This window comes from Metopolophium dirhodum, chromosome 5, assembly GCF_019925205.1.
Source record: "Metopolophium dirhodum isolate CAU chromosome 5, ASM1992520v1, whole genome shotgun sequence".
NCBI classification, from domain to species: domain Eukaryota; kingdom Metazoa; phylum Arthropoda; class Insecta; order Hemiptera; family Aphididae; genus Metopolophium; species Metopolophium dirhodum.
In genome coordinates, this window is record NC_083564.1 from 14993316 (window position 1) to 15018633 (window position 25318).

A 25318-nucleotide genomic window follows, 5' to 3' on the forward strand; every position below is an offset into this window, starting at 1 on the left:
TTTTATTAATTTTTTTATTTTTTATTTTTTTTTGTGCCTGTCATTACCTTTTAGGACAGTAAAAGTGCTTGGATTTTCTTCAACAGTACCTTTTCTGATAGGGAAGTGAATCTAGTTGGTACTTGGGGGGCAGGGGTGTCAATAGTTAGGTAAGGTAATACAATTTCCCAGTAGTTTTCAATAGTGACGTGAAATACAGAAGAAAAATTAAGGAAAAAAGGGAATTTTTACGCAAAATCTGTTTTCGAGAAAATCGATTTTGGTTTTTGGTGTACCTCTAAAACAAATGACCGTAGGTATATGAAATTTTGACTGAATGTTTATATTAGTATTTTCTATACACCATAACATTTTCCAAATATTTTGACTTATTTTGAGCTGTTTTAGGACATTTTACGTTTCCATTTTCTTTAGTTTTTTTTCTATAAATATCAATAAAATTATATTAGTTTGGCCAAAAAACGTGAAAGTTCAATACAAGTCTCCTGATATATTGTTACAATAGCAGTTGAAAAATATTGAAAACACAAATGCACAATTTTTTTTTATAAGCATTTAAAGTTCAAATTTTGACAAAACTTACCAAATTTATAATTTAATAATTATTTTGTAGTTAAAAATTTATAAAATATTTAACTTGTGTAGCTAATTGATTTGGCACTTTTTGGTTCTGAGGCCACGAGTAGATGCATGGATTGCATCCCCATTCCACACGCTGACGCAACAGACTAACAACTGGTCATGTAGAGGGGGAACAACCAAGCGGTTTATATGCAGACTGTAGAAACAGCAAATAAACACTTTGGATAGCTTAGATAATATATAATGGATAGACCCTTGTGAAGGATTTGTTTCCAATTCGCTGACTCGCAATGCGCTGACAACTAGTATTTGACTAAAAAACCAGTTATTAATGGTTTTTAAAAAAAAAAACCTCTTCACCGACAATGATGACAATAGTATAATACCTATGTTATTAACATGCTACAAGTTTCTACTTTCTCGGAATTGCAATCACGGTTTAAGATATACAGGTTAAACATCGGCCTATAACGAAACAGCTGAGGGCCCAGAATCCCTAGCGCACCACGGTTATCTGCTTTTGATCCCTATTTAGTATATAGTATTATTGAATCTTTAAATTTGTCCTCAAGGTGGGCTATTGCCTATTAGTACTGGGAAAAGCTGTTTCAGATAATTAGTTCACCGGTCAAATTGTGGGGGTTCGATACGCAACCTGTATATCTTAAATTGCAATTAAGCAACTATAAGGTACTATCTAGTATCTATAATTATCTGATCGTTATTGTTATACCTTTCAGCTATCACATGATTATTGACGTCGATCAATATACTATACATAAAGAGGTAATAATACCTACATTTTAAAATATGTATAATGTACATAATAAATAATAATAGTTATCGAGCATGTCATTGTAATGAATCTATTATATTTGAATTCAATGAATAATGAAAAATCATTGTATACGAAAAACGGTTCTGAGCGGAGACACCGTCACAGCCTAGCCTTGTATAAATAATCAAATTTAATAAAAAATATCTAATTACTATAAAAAGCGTGACTTTCCGGTGAACTACTTTTTTTTTTCGTAAACTGATTACAAAGAAAAGACTTGTATTCCAATATGGACCGAACAAGAGATAGCAATTAACTGTTTTGAGCAAAAAAGACAGTTTAAATCTTTTCTATGTAAGAATTACAATACTAAGGATCTTAAACGTTCTTCAGCATAATGTCGTTAGGTGAGAGTAGAAATTACGATCAGGATAGAATAGAATACATAGGTTAGCGTATAAGACCTTTTCTTGAGAGGACAAATTTGTTTTTGAATAAATTTGATTTAAAATTTAATATACAGGTTTTTAAAGAGAATTCTGAAGCTAAAATATATATATTGCTAAACTGTACTCTAAAAAGCTGAATAATACATAAATATATTCTAATAAGCGAAAACATTAAGTATGCAAAATACAATGTTGCCCGTAAAATATAGTATACCTAAAAGAATGATCACACTGAATATATACCAATCAAACATTTTTGTTCGATAATTTATAAGATACATTAAATATTCATAAAACATAATATGTTGATTTATGTGATTATAATATGCATAAAAAACACGTATAAGAATAAAATTTCAAACTATACATATAGAATGTTGGAAGCGATATGAAGTTTATCACTAGTAGTTAGTACTGCTGCCTAAAGGCTAAAATTAAATATTAAATTTAATAACTTGGCTTATTCATCTCTTTTGGTGCTGAAAATGTAAATGAATTTATTATTTTCTAAAGTACAACAGATAACACATTTATTAATACTCACGAATTGGTATTTTATGTGTACGCTGGGTACGATTCATCTCGACTTCTGAGGTTAACATAAAGGTTAATTACATATTTATATTATGAAACTGATACCTATTTAGTATTTACTAAGAAATAACGAAGCTAGATATAAATGATTTAAATTTTGACATTTAGTATTTATAAGTGGAACTTGTTATGTATTTCAAAAATTTAAGCCTCTAAGTAAACACTTACGTTTTACTTTTGCCTCGGGGTCTGCAAAGTATAATAATATTATATTATCTTGACAGTATAACCTGACAATGTACTGCTCGCATAATCATAAGCTAGCCTCGCGAGGAACGTCGTACGGGATGGCTATAATATATTATAGTCGAACGTTTACTGACTGTCTCAATGGCTGATCAACGTAAAGCCTAAACAATGATAGCTTGAAGCTTTCAATTTTCACGGTATCTACGCACCAAGGTGGTAAGTATGCGCTAAGAAAGCATTTTCCAAAATTCTCATTTTTAAGTGGCACTTTTACAATTATTTTGAGATTCAAGATGATCGATGAAAATTTGTATGGTTTAAACACCATTACACCGAATATTAAATATTAAATAACGAATTGAACAAAGTTTGAATTATATTATAGAGTTGTCATTTTTAACGGGCCACGAAGCGCACTGGATCATTTTGTTTTTTTAGGGCTTATAGCGGTCGAGCCACCATCCTCCTCACCACTCCGACATCATTATGTAAATATTGTTAGTAATGTACTAATGTATTAATAATATATATTGTCTTTGTATGTGTCCCGTAATTGTGTTCTTCTATGTAAATAAGCAAAAGAAACCCTATGCGTCATGTGCTTGGCCATTTAGGTCGTTAAGTTAAGTTGCTCATCTGGTCAGACCTTCTCCTACCTTAGTCTAAGTTACTTTAAGTGATACATAATAATTACACGATCATCTGTGAGCCTCGTCGGTCATTGCACATTTGAACCAGACCGGAATGACCACCCTAAATAACTAGCCTGAATTTTCCATTATCCTGTTTGTATAAATGGCTGCCATTTCTCCATGACATTAGTCTCCTAGTGTAGTCGCCGTCGCCACCGATACCACGCTGCCCTCAACCACGTGTAAATCGAAACGCCTGTGTTAGGTTGCCTGCCAACTCGATTCCAGGGGTATCAGAGAAAACGTGTCATAGGTTGCCTGTTGGCCATAATTCGTGGGCTGAGAATAAAAAGGTTCTATGATTTTTTTCGAAATTCACTTTTTTAAATATTCCTTATAAGTTTTTAATTGCGCATGCTTTAAGCTAGAAATTAGTTTGATACAAGTAATAATAAATGAAATACACGAAGCAAGAAGGTTCTATGTCTTTAAAATTAACATATTCGTTATTTTTGAATGTATTAGATAGAACCATTTTACTATATAAAAAGGTTCTATATTGAATAACAAAAACATTGTTAAGATTAAAAGAGTCCTATCACTACAAGTAACACAATTATATCAATATGTCGATATGATAATTATTATGTCGTGGTCAAAACAAGTGTTTCCCATCCATAGATAATAGTATAATACTTACTGTTTCCACGAATATATATATATATCACTTAAATTATTTTTATCTATATTTTAATTATCATTATCTGTACAACCCAAATATTTATCAACCTCATTAAAATTGTTATTAATTGTCCCTCTTATTTTTGTCCAGCTTTGTACATCGTTCGACCGGTCGCAACGACTGCTTTATCCATCGCCTGGCAGTACGCCGTTGCCACCTCACGATGAGTATAAAAGGGCAAAGCACAGGTCGAACCGATACCATTTAATGCCTTCTCGGCGCCGGAGCAAGACCTACCCAGGCAGACTTGCCCGGCTCGAAAGGCAGTCTCCCTCCCGGACTCAACGTGCGGTATATATCCAATCCATGGTGCAATAGTCAGAGTTATTCCGGCATTGTACCCGATTGATATGTAAAAGACCTCCATAGTACAACAGTCGGAGTAATTCTGGCATTGTATTGTCTTATACCACACGTTCGAGTCCCGTTAGTTACTAGTACTTTCCTATCGTGTTATATATATGCTAGTATGTCAATTTTCCAAAATAATTCTTTTCAAACAATAAATAAAAATAATATACTTTTTTTCGATATCAACCGCGTTTTTTAGTTATTTCACACCCAGACCATCGAAACCAATCGTTCTACGAACCCCAGGTGTCAACACTTACAATTATAAATACATTTAGTTGAGTAAAAAACATTACATGGTGTAGATGATTTTCTTCAAATTAACTTGTGTTCTAACTCGACTCCGAATTTTATACAATCTTTAAAAAATATAAACTTAGCCGTATCAATTAAAAATAATCCAAAAATAACTGAAGAAAATATTCAAAATATAGAGTATTTATACAAATGTATGCCCGAAGATGAACATACGTTTTATACTAATTTGTTTCACAGATATAAAGAAACTTTTAAAAAAAAATAATACACACAAATTATTCTTAGTAATACGTAACTGAGTATTTTATTAGTTAAAAAAAATGTTTTTAATTTTGATTCTATTATTATTAAATGTATTTAATGTTGCATCACAGTACTATACATTTATACAGAAGAATTTAAATAAAAAGTGATTTAATAAAATATTAATGATAGACGTTTTAGATAAAATTATATCCTATTATCATATTATATTGGCCGGATTGATCAAAATTGTGTAATGTGGTATAGGCTAAATAGGTTCCATCTATTAATTAAAAATATGAAGCGAGTAAAATAATCCTTTAAATAGAACCTTTTTACTCCAAACTGTTTTTTTGTTGTTTTTTATTTTTAAAGAATAAACTAAAATAGTGAGATGCTATATTTGCATGTTATATTGTTGTAGAAAACATACCTGATGTTTAAATATTAATTATAAACAATTATCCATAATATAAGATAAAAAGATATTTGACAGCAAACCTTCCTAATGCTCTCCTGAAAAATTAGATATTTTAACAGGCACGATGTCTGGAGAGAGAGGCAAACCACCCGGGCATAGGAGATACCAACGGGTGCCCACTTAAAAATTCTGACAAAACAAACACATATGTGTTCAAAACTTACAGTACCCTCCCCCACAGTTCCACAGACTAATGACCTCAATTGTCAAAGCCTCAATCAAAAAAAAAAAAATAATAAAAATATATAATACTAAGTGTCCTTGTTCTGTATTTTAAACAATGGACTGTGTGAATAGAACTATAAACAAATTATTTATTTCCTTTGAATGACATAGACGAAAAAATAAATTAAATTATGATGATCGATACATACTATAGTCTTCAACATCTTTGCAATAAAGACCTGAAAAGTCGATTTTGGTATCATTTAAATCACTGGTACGTATGTTTTAAAACATTTAAAATTAAATTGTACAATCTGTTGATTATTTTTAACGTTTATTTATGTTTGATATACATATTCAATAGTGCAAACCTAACCAACAGTTATTTTTTATTATTGATTTAAAATTACATTATATTGGTATTATTTGGTTAACTATTAAATGGCTCACTTCTTAAATTGTGGAGAGCACACGCACTCGTAATATTTATATTCAATCCTTCACAAGTTATGTAAAATATTATATTAATATTGATATAAAATAAATAAACTTAATTATATTATATATTAATTAGATATTTAAAGGTATTTAAAGGTATTTTTTTATAGGTACAATGTGGTTTTAGATTTTTGTATAATAAACGTAATATATTTACTACAGAATTTCGGTCTCTTATGCCAATATATAGGATCAATGCTAATATACCGTAGCTCTAAAAATATTAATTTAGGCAATTTAATTTTTATATTCTACTAAATTAATGATATAAAATAGTAAATCATTATGCAAAACAGTTTACCATTTGAGGGGGCATTTAATGAATATTTCATATAATTCTTTTTATCTCCATCGAGTCCTCCTGAATATAAAAAAAAAACAAAAATTGCTAATTAGAATTACCATAACATTAAAGTTTTCAGTAAAATAATATAGATTTGGAGAACATGAACTCTTGTGCAATACTTGTCCTAATAAATTACTTATAGAATTGACAAACTTTTCTTCTATGATAAGTGCCTCTATATAAGACATTATATATTCGAAAATCATGAAAGGTATCAGGAATATTAAATCTCACATTATTTATGTTTATCGTGTTTATCGTTCTCTATTTGTACATAGTTCAGAGACATTGATATTTATTTATTATCAATAACAGTACGTTATCAGCAGCCGTTGTGAAAGGTTATAATATACACTTATAGTTTCTCGCCGTCTCTATATGTGTCACATATTATACTGTATAATAAAGCAAACCGTAGAAGAGAGGCCTGGTATAAAAAGCTACAAAGTTATAACAACCGCACCATAGGTCATACATAACATAAACCTACATAAAGACCTAAAAATAATTAAAATACAAGATCATATTAAAAGCGCGCTACCTACAAATTTCCACAGTTCACTAACAAGCTCAACAGGCTCAATCCACTTCAAACTACATATACTTCCAACCACCACCTAAAAGACCCCTAAATGCGGTTATCCACGCGATCAAAGTGGCGTATTGAGACTTCACCACAGGGGGGATAATATTAAGTTAGGACAACCATCCCACTCAGAAAATTTTAGACATTTATTAGAACAAGGCACCTTTTTATTTACAAAACAAGATTTATATTTCTTTTTTTAATATTTTCAAATCTACTATGTATAGCAAGTATATAGCAACAAAACGAACACGCGCATTTGCCCTTATTATATATTACCAAAATTATATTCGTTCTAGATTGAATTGTTAGTTCCGTACATTAGTGTAATTAGTAACACCACTCTATAATCCGTTCCTCCAAAATTACAGAGGTGATGACTACCATCTGGCCAATATCACGACCGCGAAATAACATTTGATAGAGAAAAAATAAATCAAATTTTAACTTCCTAGTTTCCAAGGAATGAAGATTCAAAGATTGTAAAATTGGCTCATAAGGAGTATGCAGTTTGAAGGCCTAAAAACTGTGAACTATTATGCTAGACACTTTCTAAAGTTATTTGTTGGCTTTAAAGATGAGGATATCATATAATACAGCAACGCTGTAAAATTGACCACACTAAGACAGAAAAATAGTTCGGGTGTAATTTAAAGTGTAAAAATAAGTTAACGATGTAATGACTGACCATCAACACATTTTAGAAGGACTTATTTTTTGTTATCATTATAAGTAAATTAACAAAGAACTTAAATAAAAAATACTATATTATGCTTTATTTAAAATAAAATGGTTTATAAATAAAATCTTACTAATTCGTGCAAAGACGTTGACTTTATTCCAACCTATTCTTAAAATGAATGGTATAACTAAAAAAAAATTAATTTTTTTTTGTATTTATAAATAACTAGATAAAATAAAAGTTCATATTATAATATAAAAAAAAAAAGTAATCAGTTTTATAGATGGTTGACAGTACATGACATTATATATACATTTAGTTATATATTGAAAGATACATTTTATATCACAACAATAACACTTTTTCAAACTCCATAAAAAAGGGTTCGGTAAAAAAAACAGATATTTAATTATTATTAAGATGTGATATTATAAATAAATTGATTTAAAGTACACTTATTTGTTTCATTAATTTATTTACTTGGAGAGAAATTATATTAAGTAGAAATGTATATTAAAATATTTTAAATTTTAAAGAACTTCTAAAACATTTTAAACACCAAGTGGAACGATGAATGTATTAATTTTATAATGATCTGTGTTTTTTTTTAAATTTTTTTAAAAATTTATTTTTGTGTGTGTTATTAATTTCCACTTGTTTTCAAAAGCGCCGTGAAAAACAAAAAAAAATCAAGGGAAAACAGGAATTTGTACGCAAAATCTATTTTTGAAAAAATCTATTTTGGTTTTTGGTTTACTTCTAAAACAAATGACCGTAGGTACTTGAAATTTTGACTGAATGTTTATATTAGCTTTTTCTATACACTATAACATTTTCCAAATATTTTTAATTATTCTGAGCTATTAATAGACATTTTCAGTGAAATTTTCAAGTATCTACAGTCATTCGTTTTTTAATTTCATTAAAATAAGAAAATCCCTACATGAGAAATCGAGTGAATATCAAATGTTGTAAAACTTTAATTTCAAACGCTCATAAAAATTTAATTTGACTTTCTTATAGACATTTTTTTTTTGATGAAGGTAGACAAATTTATTAGGAATGTCGTATTACATTTTTAAATCTTAGATTTGAAAAGAAAAATTTTTATGATTTTCTAACTCAAAATAATTTACAAATTGTTGTTATTTTTACGTAATTTGTCAATATTTGTACTTTAAATGACTATGAAAAAAATTGTGAGTATGGATTTTAAATTTTTCTCATCTGCCTTTAAAACAAAAAACTAGGAGCCATCTATTAAATTTTCAAGCTTTTTTAAATAACAAATAAAATTGTATTGATATTTATAGAAACAAAAACTAAAAAAATGGAAACTTTAAATGTCCTTAAACAGCTCAAAATAAGTCAAAATATTTAGAAAATGTTATGGTGTATAGAAAATACTAATATAAACATGCAGTCACATTTCATGTACCTACGGTCATTTGTCTTAGAGTTGCACCAAAAACCAAAATCGATTTTCTCAAAAACTGATTTTACATAAAAATTCCCGTTATTCTTTAATTTTTTTTTGTTTTTCACGGTGCTTTTGAAAACTACTAAATTTTAACTTTTGACCCCCCAAAGTACCAACTAGATTCACTTTTCTATCAGAAAAATTACTGTTGAAGAAAATCTAAGCATTTTGACTGTCCTAAAAGGTGACAAAAAAAAGTCACAAAAAAAAAATTTAAAAAAAAACATTATTTTGGTTATAATTTACAGTAGGTTTTTAATTATTTTTTTTTCTAGGCTTATAAGTTATAGTATATTGTTTCAAAAGCAGATGAATAAAATTAAAAATCCATAGTCACAATTTTTTTTAATAAGCATTTAAAGTTCAAATATTGACAATATACGTAAAATTCACGAAAATGTGCAAATTATTTTGAGTTAGGAATTCTAAAAATTTTTCTATTTAAATCAAAGATTAGAAAATGTAATACAACATTCCTCATAACATTGTCTATCCTTACAAACAAATAAAATGTATACAAGCAATTAAATTTTTATGAGCGTTTGAAGGTCATATTTTTACAACATTAGATATTCACTCGATTTCTCATATGTAGCGATTTTGTTATTTTGTTGTTATTCAAAAAAGAATAACTTTGAATACATAAAAATTTCACTGAATGTTTATATTTTCATTTCCTATACACCATACAATTTTGGAAAAATGTTGACTCTTCTTGAGCTGTTTACGGAAACAGTTAGTTTTCAATTTTTTTAGTTTTTTCTTTCTATAATTGTCAATAAAATAAAATTAGTTTGGCCAAAATGCGTGAAAATTTAATACAAGGCTCCTTTACAATAGCGGTTAAAAAATATTAAAAATACATAGGTACAATTTTTTTTTATAAGTATTTAAAGTTTGAATTTTCACAAAATGTGCCAAATTTAAAATTTAATTATTATTTTGTAGTTAAAAATGTATACAATGTTTAACTTTCATGGCTAAGTATTGAAAATTTAAAACAAGCTTCCACTTTAATAGGTATATATAAATTACTTTATTCTCAATAATATCATCAAATATACTTAAGAATACCAATATATCCAAGGCTGACAGACCGTCTTCGCTCAGAATTCTTTTTCTTATACAATGATATTAATATATAATATCATTGAATTCAAATTCAACACCATAATTTACAGTGACCCACTTGTACTATGTGCAATTATTATTGTTACCATAAGATATTTAAATAAAAGGTTCCGCGCTTTACTCTTTCCTTTACTTTATCCGATATTTTTCAATGTTTATTAAGAAAACTATAACATTTTCTATATGCAGTAGATAAGTAAGTGTCAAAATGAAACTAGAACCAATCAATATGAATTATCATCGTAAATCAGTACCAGTAAAATTAATATACTCGGAAGTCTCTGTGTGAGGAGTGATACAGGGGATGAAATCCCTCCATTTTTATAGTTAACATTTTGTATAAAATTGTAAAATATTTTATAAACTAGTATTTTTCAAACGAGAATGTAGTGTGGTGCCAACCTTTCTTGTGGATACTAGTCTAGCAGATTATTGTAAAAAATAACGTTAAATATTATATTTAAAAATGCATTCCATGAAATCATGGCCTCTTCTCGATCTAATCCACAAATCTATACAGACGCTTCCAAAACCAACTAAAGTGTAGAGATCGCTATCATAAACGGTGACCAATCCTTATCGTACAAACTATCAGTATCTATACGGCGGAATACTTTGCACTCCTCGAAAGAGTCTATTTAGCCATTCAACTGCCCGATTCAACTATTAACAAATTTACAGATTCGCTCAGTCCTCTTAACAATGTGAAGTATAACTTGCACTTAAGCACTCTAGTAATTGAACTAATAATCATTGAAAAACCCAACAAAAACATACGGTTTACATGGACACCAGACCATTGTGGAATAGATGGCAATGAGAAAACCGACAAAGTAGCTCGTGAAACAGTTAATAACCCTCTGAACGAAATACGCACCTACTCATCACTCTTTGACATCCATAGGAATGTCAGCACCTATTGTACCAATTTATGGGAATCCGAATAGCGGCGTAGACCTTATAATAAACTAAGATAAATTAAAACCTAACCTAACCTAACCGTATACTATACTGGCCCAAACCCCATACATCAAATCGTAACGATGGAGTAGTTATCGACAGACTACGTATAGGTCACTCAAAGATGTCCCATGGGCATCTTATGCGCAGAGAAGAACCTGTAATGTGCCAAACCTGCGGAGAACCTCTCACAGTCAAGCACCTCGTTAACCCTTGTCTACTGTCGAAACCATATAGATACCAGAAAAAGCCTAATAAGTAGAAATGCCTGACAACCTCTTTGAAACCCTCAGCCCAACCCAAAACATCACCAACAAAATCATCACATTTCTAAAACTTATTGATATGTACAACTTAATTTAAGGAACTATAATTGTATTATTTATAAGATGTAACTAATTTTTTTTTTCGCAAGTTTAGAACATTAGCATTTAACTTGTATCATGAACAAAAATAAAATGTTATTCAAAATGTATGATTTTTAATGTGGATTTAGTTTTACGATAGGTAATACAATTATGTATGTTCTTATGGAAATTATTATTTTTTCGATGAGAAACAAGTATTTTATTTTTTCTTTAAATTGGAATACATTACGCCTAAATCTTATAAACTATTAAACGTAATTTCTTACAATTTTATGTTGGTATGAATATGAATGATAATATAAATACAATGGCTCTAGTGTTTCTAGTGTTTCTTATTTATATAAAGAGAAGTTATAATGGTATAATGAATACTATTAGTAATAAACTAATACTTAAGTGCTAGTATAGGTACTAGTTAATATTTTAGATTCTGAGTGGAACGATGAATGTATTGATTTTACAATGATGTGTGCGTTATTTTATTATTTTTGAGTCTGTCATCACCTTTTAAGACAGTAAAAGTGCTTGGATTTTTTTCAACAGGTTAGTTACAGGTAACTTTTCTGATAGGAAAGTGAATCTAGTTGGTACTTTGGGTGGTTAAAAGTTAAAATTTCCAAGTAGTTTTCAAAAACGACGTGAAAAACAAAAGAAAAATTAAGGAAAAACGGGAATTTTTACGCAAAATCTGTTTTTGAGAAAATAGATTTTGGTTTTTAGTGTAACTCTAAAAAAAATGACCGTAGGTATATGAAATTTTGACTGAATGTTTATATTAGTATTTTTTATACACCATAACATTTTCCAAATATTTTGACTTATTTTGAGCTGTTTAAGGACATTTTACGTTTCCATTTTCTTTAGTTTTTTTTCTACAAATCTCAATAAAATTTTATTTGTTGGGTAAAAAAGCTTCAAAATTTAAAGGCTCCTACTATATTGTTAAAATGACATTTGAAAAATATTAAAAATCCTTAGTCACAGTTTTTATTTAAAAGCATTTAAAGTTCAAATTTTGATAAAATACGGAAAAATCCAAATTTTGAAAATAATTTGACTCTTTTTAAGCTGTTTTCGGACATTGTCAGTTCTCAATTTTCTTAGTTTTTTTTTTCTATAAATATCAATAAAATCATATTAGTTTGGCCAAAAAGCGTGAAAGTTCAATACAAGTCTCCTGATATATTGTTACAATAGCAGTTGAAAAATATTGAAAACACATATGCACAATTTTTTTTTATAAGCATTTAAAGTTCAAATTTTGACAAAACTTACCAAATTTATTATTTTAATAATTATTTTGTAGTTAAAAATTTATAAAATGTTTAACTTGTGTAGCTAAGGATTGAAAATTTAAAACAAGGTTCCATGTAAGTAGGTTATATGTAAATTACTTTATTCACAATAATATCATCAAATATACTTAGTAATATCATAGGCTGACTGACCGTTTTTAATTGATCTTTTGCGGCCCATGAAATATGTTCGTATTTCAAAGAAATAGAAAATCGTCTTTTTACCCAAACGTGTTCATTATTTTATTTAAATTTGGAAAATATTCATATAAAAATTTTAGGATTGAAGTCAACTGATCAGTTATGACACTTGAAACTGAAGTTGTCATTGAAAGCTCATTAAGGGTACAGTTACTACAGATTAGGTATCGCGCAAACCAAAACTAGTCGAAGGCCTGCATCGCCATTCCACACGCTGATGTAACTGACTACAACAGGTCATGTAGACACGTTGGACATCATATTATATCATATACAATAGATACACCCATGTGAAGGATTTGTTCCCAGTTCGACGACTCACAATTCGCCGACACCCAGTTTTTCGACTAAAACATCTGTTGGCGCACGTCGTGTTCTTACCGAAGCAGTTAACACGACGTACTCGCGGTGTCAGGAAGACAATAATAAAATTATACAAATTGGTACATGGTAGGTAGAGTATAATAATTGTACTGATCAATTATCTCAGATGATATTAATAATAATTTAAGTGCAGTTGACGATAGACGTCTCTATGGCAACTACATACACAGAACTCAATAATAATAATACAATTCACAATAATAATATAAAATGACAATACAACATACGGGGAGACCTTATCTCAGTGCAACGGCGACTGCGATGATGTTGTTATTGTTGAGCGGCGGCGGCGGCGGCGGCGGCGATGATCGTCGGAGGTGGCTGGACGTGACAATTATAGGCGATCAGCTGATCGGCGGTGCAGACCGATATTATGATAAATCAATTAATATGGAAATAGCTCGGCGGCGGCGGCGACCACGGCCTTCAGTCGACGGTGAAACGAACGGCGGCGGCTTCACGTACAACGCACTATACCTGACACTCAAATAGATCGGCGGCGGCTTAGCCTGTTGAACTTACGTAACATGTACGCGATACGCTACAAGGTAATATTACGTACGTACTACGCGCGCGACACAGCAATTATTAATGACGGCGATTGACGATTATAATATAATATACGAGAATACGACACGTAACTCGGATCTCGACCGGTACAATATAGAAGTCGAAACAATAGACGATACCCAAAAGGTCTCCACGGGCGTCAAAGCAGCGACGTCCGATGTCGAGCGAGACAGGGCAACTGGTAGACATATCGGCGCGGCAGCACAACATGCAAAATAGCCAGTCGATAACACGTCGAACGGGAAGGGGAATACGCAAGCTTAGTCGGCGGTCAACAGGTAAAGTCGCCAACACCGATAGCGGTACGAGTTTAACGACGGCTTGCGTAAACAACATCAGTTATTAATGATTTTTTAAATATTTAAAAAAAAACCAATTCACTGACAATGATGATAATATTGGCCACATGTTGAAGGACATTTTACGTTTCCATTTTCTTTAGTTTTTTATCTACAAATCTCAATAAAATTTTATTTGTTGGGTAAAAAAGCTTCAAAATTTAAAGGCTGCTACTATATTGTTAAAATGACATTTGAAAAATATTAAAAATCCTTAGTCACAGTTTTTATTTATAAGCATCTAAAGTTCAAAAATTGACAAAATACGGAATAATCACGAAAATTAGCAAATTATTTTGAGTTGAGAATTCATAAAAATGAATCCTATTAAATCTAAGATTTAAAATGTAATACAAGATCCACAAATTTGTCTACCTTTATCAAAAAAAAAATGTCCAGAAGAAACTTAAATTAAATTTTTATGATCGTCTGAAATTTATATTTTTTATTTGATATTAACTTGATTTCTCATGTAACAATTTTCTTATTTTATTGTAATTAAAAAACGAATGACTGATGATACTTGAAAATTTCACTGAATGTATATATTAGCATATTCTATACACCATAAAATATTTTGACTCTTTTTGAGCTCAATACGTGGGGCTTCGTCTCGGTTCTCCAAACCGACGACTCGACCATAATTCACGCATCTTAATTGTTATATCTCCGCAATTCCGCATTATTATTATTTTTGTTGTTCATGTTAAAATGAATAATCAACCATCAACACATCGTACTTACCTTTTCTAAAAAACCTTCTGCTATTGGTAAAAAAAGTGGTGTTCTACCGGCACCTCGTACCACGTTACGACCACGGTATAACCACACCGGTAAACACCACATTATTAATAATAAAGAGTATTCTTTATCTCGATGGGTTGCCCAACGAATCATGATAAAGTTTCTACCGAAATCACTATGAAAATCAGCTGGAAAATTCAACACTTGTATGTCGTAGTGGCTTTATACCGCACTGGCAATAAATTCGTAAATTCTGTTTAATATGGTAATACGGGCCCTAAGTATACAAACTAGAATGAAGATGATTGTTATTAAAATCCAACACTTACAATAATAATATGGATCTGTTGGAACAAAACATTACAATGGTAAAAATTAATAATTTTGAAGTTAAATTATTTGTTGATCTGATAAAATATTATTTTTTTTTAAATATGTTTCAACAAAATTTGAATTTAATGATATAATAATTTGATTGTATAAGAAAAACGATTCTGAGCGAAAACGATCAGTCAGCCTATGATAATACCAAGTAAATTTGATGATATTATTGTGAATAAAGTAATTTATATATGTATTACCTATTTACGTGAAACCTTGTTTTAAATTTTCAATCCTTAGTTATAAAAGTTGAACATCTTATAAATTTATAACTACAATAAAATTATTAAATTTTAAATTTGATAAATTTGGTCAAAGTTCGAACTTTAAATGCTTATAAAAAATATTTTTGCATATGTATTTTTAATATTTTTCAATTGCTATTGTAGCAATATATCAGGAGCCTTGTATTAAACTTTCACGCTTTTTGACCAAACTGATATAATTTTATTGACAATTATAGAAACAAAAACTAAAAAAATGGAAACGTAAAATGTCCTTAAACAGCTCAAAATAAGTCAAAATATTTGGAAAATGTTATGGTGTATAGAAAATACTAATATAAACATTCAGTCAATTTTCATGTACGTATGGTCATTTGTTTTAGAGTTGCACCAAAAACCAAAATTGATTTTCTCAAAAACCGATTTTGTGTAAAAATTACCTTTTGTCCTAAATTTTTCTTTTGTTTTTTACGTCGCGTTAGAAAATAACTAGAAAATTTTAACTTCTGACCCCCAAAGTACTAACAAGATTCACATTCCTCTTAGAAAAGTTACTGTTGAAGAAAATCCAAGCACTTTTACTGTCCTAAAAGGTGATAACAGACCCAAAAAAAAAATAAGGAGACCAAACTCATATAGCTGCCCGTTCATAAAGTGGCCGGACATAAGTCGCACGGTTATTTTGCATCGTTCGGGTATTATGTACGTTTTTCGACTTAAACAAGATTTATTATTCCTTACAAATACTTAATGATCTGTGATGATTTGTGACTATGGATTTTTAATTTTTTCCATCTGCTTTTGAAACAATATACTATAAGCCATAGAGGCTATATTAAATTTGACTGAATGTTTATATTAGTGTTTTCTATACACCATAACATTTTCCAAATATTTTGACTTATTTTGAGCCGTTCAAGGACATTTTAAGTTTCCATTTTTTAAGTTTTTGTTTCTATAAATATCAATAAAATTTTATTTGTTGGTTAAAAAGAGGTGAAAATTTAATATAAGGCTCCAGATATAATAATGTTCTAATAGCAGTTGAAAAATATTAAAAATACATAAGCACAGTTTTTTTTTATAAGCATTTAAAGTTCAAATTTTGACAAAATTTACCAAATTTATAATTTAATAATTATTTTGTAATTAAAAATTTATAAAATGTTCAACTTTTGTAGCTAAGGATTGAAAATTTAAAACAAGGTTCCATGTAAGTATAGGTTATATGTAAATTACTTTATTCACAATAATATCATCAAATATACTTGGTAATATCATAGGCTGACTGACTGTTTTCGCTCAGAATCGTTTTTCTTATACAATGATATTATATCATTGAATTCAAATTTAACACCATCCTTTACAGTGACCCACTTGTAACCTACAGTACAGCAGAGCGACATCCACTTACCCACCTTTTTTAATAATTAATATTGTCAATAATAATATGATATTAAATGGGTAAATATTTGAATGATACGAGCTTAATAAAGTCTACTAATTTGATTATTTTTGTACTTAGTCATTTGCTCTCCTTTTCTATATTGTGTTTTGATTTTTTGGGTAGATCTCTACTTCTTATTTGAATGTATGTATTAGATTGGATTTCTTTGAGAGCATCAATAAAATATAAATATTTGGATGTGATATATAACATAAACTATTCAGCTTCGCGTGAAATGATTCACAACTATTTGTTGTACGATTAGATGTTGTCGAAAATTCAGCCTAAATATTAGGTAAATCAAAAAACATTTTTAAAAATTACTTTCCTCCGTATTTTGTTTTTTATAATTTGTATTTAAGCCAAGGCATAGTATTTTTTTTCCACCAATTTTGTCCTAGGTGAAAACGACAGCCTTTAATATTAATTGCTGGCCAAACTTGTTGTGCGGCATTATGTATAGATTTTTCAAATTCAATAAAAATATATTTTGGTGAAATTTATATAATTATTAATACGTGACATTGGTGTGTTTATATGTTCACATTAACTAATGGTGCACGACTGTACGTACATAGGTAATTTTTAAAACGTATCTAATAATACAGGGTGATTTATTAAGCGTAAAACACTCATTATCTCAAAAAGTATTAATAATTTTGAAAATATTTTTTTACACAGTTTCAAGTTGTTAAAAAAACAACATTTTTATTAAAAAATAATATTTTTTAATATTTTTTATCCTTATATTTTTTTAAATTTTTTACTTTTTTGAATGACAGCATAGAGTGTCAATTTTATTTTCCCAAGCAGAATATTTTTCTAAGTATTTTAATACATAAATATCGAATTTAGGACGAGTAGTTTATGAGTTATAAGTATTTAAGGTTTAGACAAGAATTCAAATTTAACACCATCCTTTACAGTGACCCACTTGTAACCTACTGTACATCAGAGCGACATCCACTTACCCACCTTTGTTATGTTTTAAAATAAAAAAGGTATAGTGGGTTTAACTTACCTCCATTGGGGATTTGTTTATCCTTTCCTCTCCCCCCTCCGCTCCGTGACAATTGTGTATAGTTATTATATATTATCATAATATATTATATATCACATTTTTGTAATTTATATTATTTTTAAAAACTTAATTTATGTGTCTTTAATTTCATTGTGTATGAAATATTAAGTTAAAATAACTTACTGTATGATGATAAAAAAAGATCTTGTGGGTCCAACAGCTGCGAATCGACTAAAAACATAATTTTTTGTTATAGAATGCACGGTGATCAGTTACTTTAAAAAGTTTCTATTAGAACATATTTTGGTTGTTTTCAAATTGTTTAGAAATGCAAGTGTCAAACAAAATGAAAAATAAATTTTAGATATATAAATAAAACAGCTTATGTCTTATTATAACCTTAATAACCTTTGTAAGTGGAATATTATATTTAAGTTTTAATTCGTTAAAAAATATTTATATTATTTAATTTATTAACAATAATAATTAATATAAATGTTATAGTAATAGGAAGATAATGGACGCATGAATGTTATTTAAAAAAAAATATAAAAATTAGTTATTTTAATTTTTAAAGTTTGCATATTAGTTTTTTGAAATTTATTTTAATACTTTGTTAATAATTTTGAAAGATACTAGAGATAATTTCAAGCAACTTTTAATATACAAAACAATGTTTTCCAAAATTAATTGAATAAACAAATTTTTATGAGCACAATTGATCTATAAGGTACTTAATTTATCATTATAGTCAACAAAAATGAAAATTCTTGAAATTTGTGAAAAATGTCTAAACTATATGATCAAGCTATAACATTATTTCACATATGTACAGGTACGTGGAAATACTAACATAGATGAATAGTATTAGAATATCTTGCGTAACAATAACGTCCGTCAAAATATCTGACATCTTCAAAGAAAAAATCATCTGAAAAAAAAAAAATATTCAAATATAAATGAGATACCTATAATATTTAGTAATCACGATATTTGTAGTTATAAACTAAAATAATAATAATAAAATAAACATCGTATTTCAAGACGTAATAATATAAAGTAGGTAAATGTTTGTATATTATATTTATGTACTATACATTTTTTTTCTGTTTTATTTCAATAAATTAAATAATCATTGTTATCAATTATAATTTTTAAAGGTTTTGCACTTTTTTTTGCAATTTTGTTAGTTTTGTGCTCTTTAAAATCATTTAAAATATAGCCGGGAAAAAATTGTTATAACGAGTTTTAATAAAATAAAAATACGATATGTATTTTATTAAATCTCTTATTAAAAATCTCATTTAATTGTATTGCTTATCATTTGGATAGTTTCATTTGATTTTATCTCTTTGGCTCAACAACTGATAAAGATTTCAATCACCCCCACTGTTTATTTTCATTGAAACTGGTCTTTTTTTCAAGATTAAGGTTTTTTTTGTATATATCATTCCTTTTTGCTAGTTTGAAGCTTCTGTGCTTATAGTGGGCGTTGTCTTTTATTTTTGTGAGGCACTATAATCTGGTAGTTTGGTAAGTCACAGTTAAAAATCAAAATCTTCCTTGTGCGTTGTGGAATTTTGGTAATTACTATAAACAAGAGAGAGAGAGAGAGTAAAGTTGTTATAGGTACTCAAAACAGTTTTGGCTAAATTGTACATTTGTGTCTTACAGATAATACGCGGGTAGCTCATGGTATAGCACGTCCTCTTAACTTTTAAGACACAAAAAAACACATTATTTGTAAAATCAAATATTAATACATTTGTCAACTCAGCCCAGAATCTATAGTCTAATTTCATGGCAATATTATTTAAAACATAAGAATGCAATTTTAAATTTATAAAATAAAATTTATTACGAGGAATCACAGCATAATTTTGGTTGATTGAATTGGACACCTTAACGATTATCATAAATATGTAAAAACTATAAATTAAAATCATTATTATGAAAGAAAATTTCGTGATCGTTTGTGTAAGAACAATAGTAAAATACTAAATTATATAAATTTATTGTAAACTGAATACGGTATATTTTGTTATGTCTTAGATCTAGCACAGTTGTGTAAACTATATAGGCGTTATACAATTTTTATTTTTTTGTAAACCATGTAAAAAAGGTGGAAGGTTAAAAGACGCAATTGAATAACATTTGTAGGTGTGCCAAATCAAAACATATATTTAAGTTTTTAGTTTCTGAACGTTCCGATAAATGTATTGATTTTACAATTTTTTGTTTTTATAAATTAAATAAATTAAATAATTAATTTAAATTTTATGTGTTTTATTTTTTAAATACGTAAAAAACAAAAGAAAAATTTAGGACAAAAGGTAATTTTTACACAAAATCGGTTTTTGAGAAAATCAATTTTGGTTTTTGGTGCAACTCTAAAACAAATGACCATACGTACATGAAAATTGACTGAATGTTTATATTAGTATTTTCTATACACCATAACATTTTCCAAATATTTTGACTTATTTTGAGCTGTTTAAGGACATTTTACGTTTCCATTTTTTTAGTTTTTGTTTCTATAATTGTCAATAAAATTATATCAGTTTGGTCAAAAAGCGTGAAAGTTTAATACAAGGCTCCTGATATATTGCTACAATAGCAATTGAAAAATATTAAAAATACATATGCAAAAATATTTTTTATAAGCATTTAAAGTTCAAACTTTGACCAAATTTATCAAATTTAAAATTTAATAATTTTATTGTAGTTATAAATTTATAAGATGTTTAACTTTTATAACTAAGGATTGAAAATTTAAAACAAGGTTTCACGTAAATAGGTAATACATATATAAATTACTTTATTCACAATAATATCATCAAATTTACTTGGTATTATCATAGGCTGACTGATCGTTTTCGCTCAGAATCGTTTTTCTTATACAATCAAATTATTATATCATTAAATTCAAATTTTGTTGAAACATATTTAAAAAAAAATAATATTTTATCAGATCAACAAATAATTTAACTTCAAAATTATTAATTTTTACCATTGTAATGTTTTGTTTCAACAGATCCATATTATTATTGTAAGTGTTGGATTTTAATAACAATCATCTTCATTCTAGTTTGTATACTTAGGGCCCGTATTACCATATTAAACAACAAGAACAGCTGGAATATTCACCAAAGCGCTTGCGACATGATGTGTGCCAATATAGAAGCAGAATTTACGAATGTATTGCCAGTGCGGTATAAAGCCACTACGACATACAAGTGTTGAATTTTCCAGCTGATTTTCATAGTGATTTCGGTAGAAACTTTATCATGATTCGTTGGGCAACCCATCGAGATAAAGAATACTCTTTATTATTAATAATGTGGTGTTTACCGGTGTGGTTATACCGTGGTCGTAACGTGGTACGAGGTGCCGGTAGAACACCACTTTTTTTACCAATAGCAGAAGGTTTTTTAGAAAAGGTAAGTACGATGTGTTGATGGTTGATTATTCATTTTAACATGAACAACAAAAATAATAATAATGCGGAATTGCGGAGATATAACAATTAAGATGCGTGAATTATGGTCGAGTCGTCGGTTTGGAGAACCGAGACGTAGCCCCACGTATCGTGGCTGGAGCGGCGGATGGACGGCGTCGATTCGGAGGAAAACGTGACTGACCTGGCTGAGATCGTTTGGTACGAACGTAGGACGTCGTGTGCTGTGGTCGATACCTGGGGTGAAACGTAACTCAGCCATGTAGTTGCGGTGCGTGGCTACCAGTCCGGCGGTGGAGGGTCTGCGGGCGCAGCGTGAAACATTTCGAACTATTCGAAGTAGACCAACTGGGCTGGAGTGTGTTCGAAGCCGGCTTTCACTGTGTTGCGTAGTGCGGGGAGGCCGATCGATAATTTCGTTGACCACTGCGTCGATTCGTGTGCAGTGAGCGCGGACTTAAGCGTTCGATGAAAACGTTCGACCAAACCATTCGACTGAGGGTGATAAGGTGAAGTTCTCGAGTGTTGTATGCTGAATGCCGAAAAAAGAGAACGACACAAGTTGGATTCGAACAACTGTCTTCCCTGGTTCGTTGTGATGATGTCCGGAACGTCGAATCGTGCGATCCAATTCACGGTCAGCAACTGTGCGACTGGGTGAGCTGACATATTCTCGAGTGGCCAGGCTTCCGGCCAGCGAGTGAACCGGGCGCTGACGGTGAACAGGTACTTGAAATTGTTGGACGGCGGCAGAGGTCTGACGAGGTCGACATGAATGTGTCCAAAACGTCGTTCGGGCGGCACGAAAGGCGTGATCGGGGAAACGGTGTGTTTATGTACCTGAGTGCGTTTGCATTATACTACATACTCACAACAACGCAGCTGGTACAGCGGGTGCTTCCATTTGGTTGCGGTTGATTGTAGTTGGCTATTTTACGTAGTTGTACAGGATTCTTTCTCGGAGTTGCTGGAAGGTGATCAATCTCCCAACGGTGATCCAGTGAAGAATTTTCCTCCTTGATTGAATTAAGAAGATTGGAAAAATTTTCAAAATTTTCGAAAATTTTCAAAAAATTTTTTTAAATTGTTTTTCTGTTCTTCTTAGTATTTTTTGAGATACCCTGTCCACAGCGCCAATTTTGTAACGAACCAACTACTTCAGCTCAATAATGGAAATATTTTGAAATAAATAACAAGTTGAATGTATGAGTTATGTATATTTATTTGTAATTTAACGTAAATATTCTAAGTCCAAAATAATTAACTAATAACTTTGGTAAACGAGATGTGACTTAATAATTGACTTGGTGGTTTCTCTGCTGGTGCTCGTCTGATGGACACTTGTCCATCGACGTACCTCATCGGGTATTCTAATAGCTCCCTTCCATGGCATTTTTAGTATGAAAACGGTATATCTCTGTGTACTCCTGAGGTCACCTTTAGACGTCATTCGTATAATTATGTTATTTTAGGAGTATATATTTTGTACAAAGTCATGATATTTTATGCTTATTATATTATTCGTTTTTCCTAGAATATGGATAATGCGTGCATATACTTATCACGTGTTGCGCGGTACCGTTGATGTTATTACTATTAGTCCTGTACTCCTATCGATGTAGGCTTTCCGGGATTACTGATATTATTACTATTAGTTTTATCGATGTATGCCGCCCGGGGTTACGTGCTCCCTGCAGCATTTATGTCTATTATTGAATATATCATTATTATTAATATATACGTAGTCACAGCTCGTTACAATACATAATAATATTATCATTTTAATATTTTTATTTTACACGTTACATCAAACAATAATATTTGTAAATTAAATTTGAAATTATAAATTAGCAATTACCTTACGTCCTTACTGTCTTGTTAAGTGTTTCGGTGTTCATGTAGCGAATTAAGTAGAATGCCCCCCCCCCCCCCCGTAAATACGCCACTGGTGGTTAGTACCTGGGGTGAAACGTAACTCAGCCATGTAGTTGCGGAGCGTTGCAACCAGTCCGGCGGTGTAGGTTCTGCGGACGCAGCGTGAAACTATTCGCCGGTAAGTTGAAATGTCGTGCCGTAGACCAACTCGGCTGGAGTGTGCTGCGTAGTGCGAGGAGGCCGATTGGTAACTTCGTTGACCACAGTGTCGATTCGTGTGCAGTGAGCGCGGACTTAATCGTTCGATGAAAACGTCCGACCAAACCATTCGACTGAGGGTGATAAATTTAAGTTCTCGAGTTTTGAATGCTAAATGTCGAAAAAATAGAACGACACAATTCGGATTCGAACTGTCTTCCCTGGTTGGTTGTGATGGTGTCGGGAACGCCGAATCGTGCGATCCAATTCACGGTCAGCAACTGTGCGACTGCGTGAGCTGACATATTCTCGAGTGGCCAGGCTTCCGGCCAGCGAGTGAATCGGGCGCTGACGGTGAACAGGTACTTGAAATTGTTGGACGGCGGCAGAGGTCTGACGAGGTCGACATGAATGTGTCCAAAACGTCGTTCGGGCGGCACGAAAGGCGTGATCGGGGGAAACGGTGTGTTTATGTACCTGAGTGCGTTTGCACGGTTCGCAGCACCGGGTCCATCGCGTGATGTCTTTGTAAATGTCCGGCCAGCAATATCGAGATTTGATTAGACGTAGCGTGGCGCGGTTTCCGCCGTGCGCTTATCTATGTAGCGCGTTGAAAACTCGAAGGCGGCGTACGGACGATACGAACCCGGTCGTATAATTCATGACAAAATAAATAGGGTAATCGGAAAAAAAATCCCCGGAAAATAAATCCCCATACTACAATATCACTCACAACCACATGCAACATGAACAAATATTTTTTAAACATTAATTTGTAGGTATCTTTAATTACCATTATTTTACCACATTATAAATATATAATTACAAATAAGTATATTATATTATAATATAATAATATATTATGTGTAATATGCCTCGTGCCTACATTTAATAAATTATTGTTTGATAATTTTTATTATTATTACCTATATTTTGTATAATATTTTTGTATACTGTGTTTTTAACTTTATTATTTGACGTATCGATCATTCGAAATAGTCTCACAGTGATACCTGAGCAGGCACACTGAGGGTAGTAGATTATATTGGTGGTTCTAAAATGAACCATTTCTTCTTGGTCTCGATGGTAGATCGACCGTAAGCGCATTAATAACGTTAGTAGCTGTGCGCGTGTTCGTCAATGTCTGAGACCACCTTGTATAGCGAGTGTTCTCGCCGCTGCGTCGATGGCTTCGTCCGTGATGTGGTCACAAATGTTGTGTTTGTCGGCCGCTGCCTCGTATAACGAGTGTCTTCTCCGCTACGTTCACTAGCTTCGTCCGTTGGATGAGCGGGGATGCTGCGCTCGTCGGTTGCTGCTTCGTATACGAGTGTCTTCGCCGCTGTATCGATGACTTCGTCCGTGGTGTGAGCAGGAATGCTATGTTGATGAATTCTCGATGTGTCTTGACTCCTTCTGTAGTTCGGTGTGCGTAGGTTTGAACTGATTGAAGTATTATTGTAGATTGTGTTGATTATGCTGAATCGTCCTGTATATAAGTCGTCCGCTGTACCAACTAGTAAACTATCTTGTGGAGGCGCGTCGTTACGTGACCAAAGACGATACAAAAAAATATATAACAATTTACAGCTAAGTAAAATATGTTGACCAAAACGTTTACAATATGTATAATCAATCAGAGTTATTTAACGACAATACAAAAACCTA

At 30.7% G+C, this 25318-nt stretch overlaps 1 protein-coding gene and 1 long non-coding RNA gene across 2 annotated transcripts in view; both read right to left on the minus strand.

The window, feature by feature from the left end:
* LOC132945324 (uncharacterized) overlaps positions 1 to 25318 on the minus strand; it is a 240914-nt gene that overhangs the window by 149800 nt on the left and 65796 nt on the right. Inside the window, exons 6-8 of the mRNA XM_061015031.1 lie at positions 2572 to 2592; positions 2354 to 2398; positions 2265 to 2288 (exon numbers count right to left, since the gene is read on the minus strand). Of these exons, the coding sequence (XP_060871014.1) occupies positions 2265 to 2288; positions 2354 to 2398; positions 2572 to 2592 (90 nt within the window). The remainder of the gene's footprint in view (positions 1 to 2264; positions 2289 to 2353; positions 2399 to 2571; positions 2593 to 25318) is intronic.
* Positions 18304 to 20102, minus strand: LOC132944148 (uncharacterized). The gene is made up of 3 exons (XR_009664420.1): positions 19982 to 20102; positions 18974 to 19051; positions 18304 to 18351 (listed from the first exon to the last, which is right to left on the minus strand). It is a non-coding gene; the product is annotated as an uncharacterized LOC132944148 (long non-coding RNA).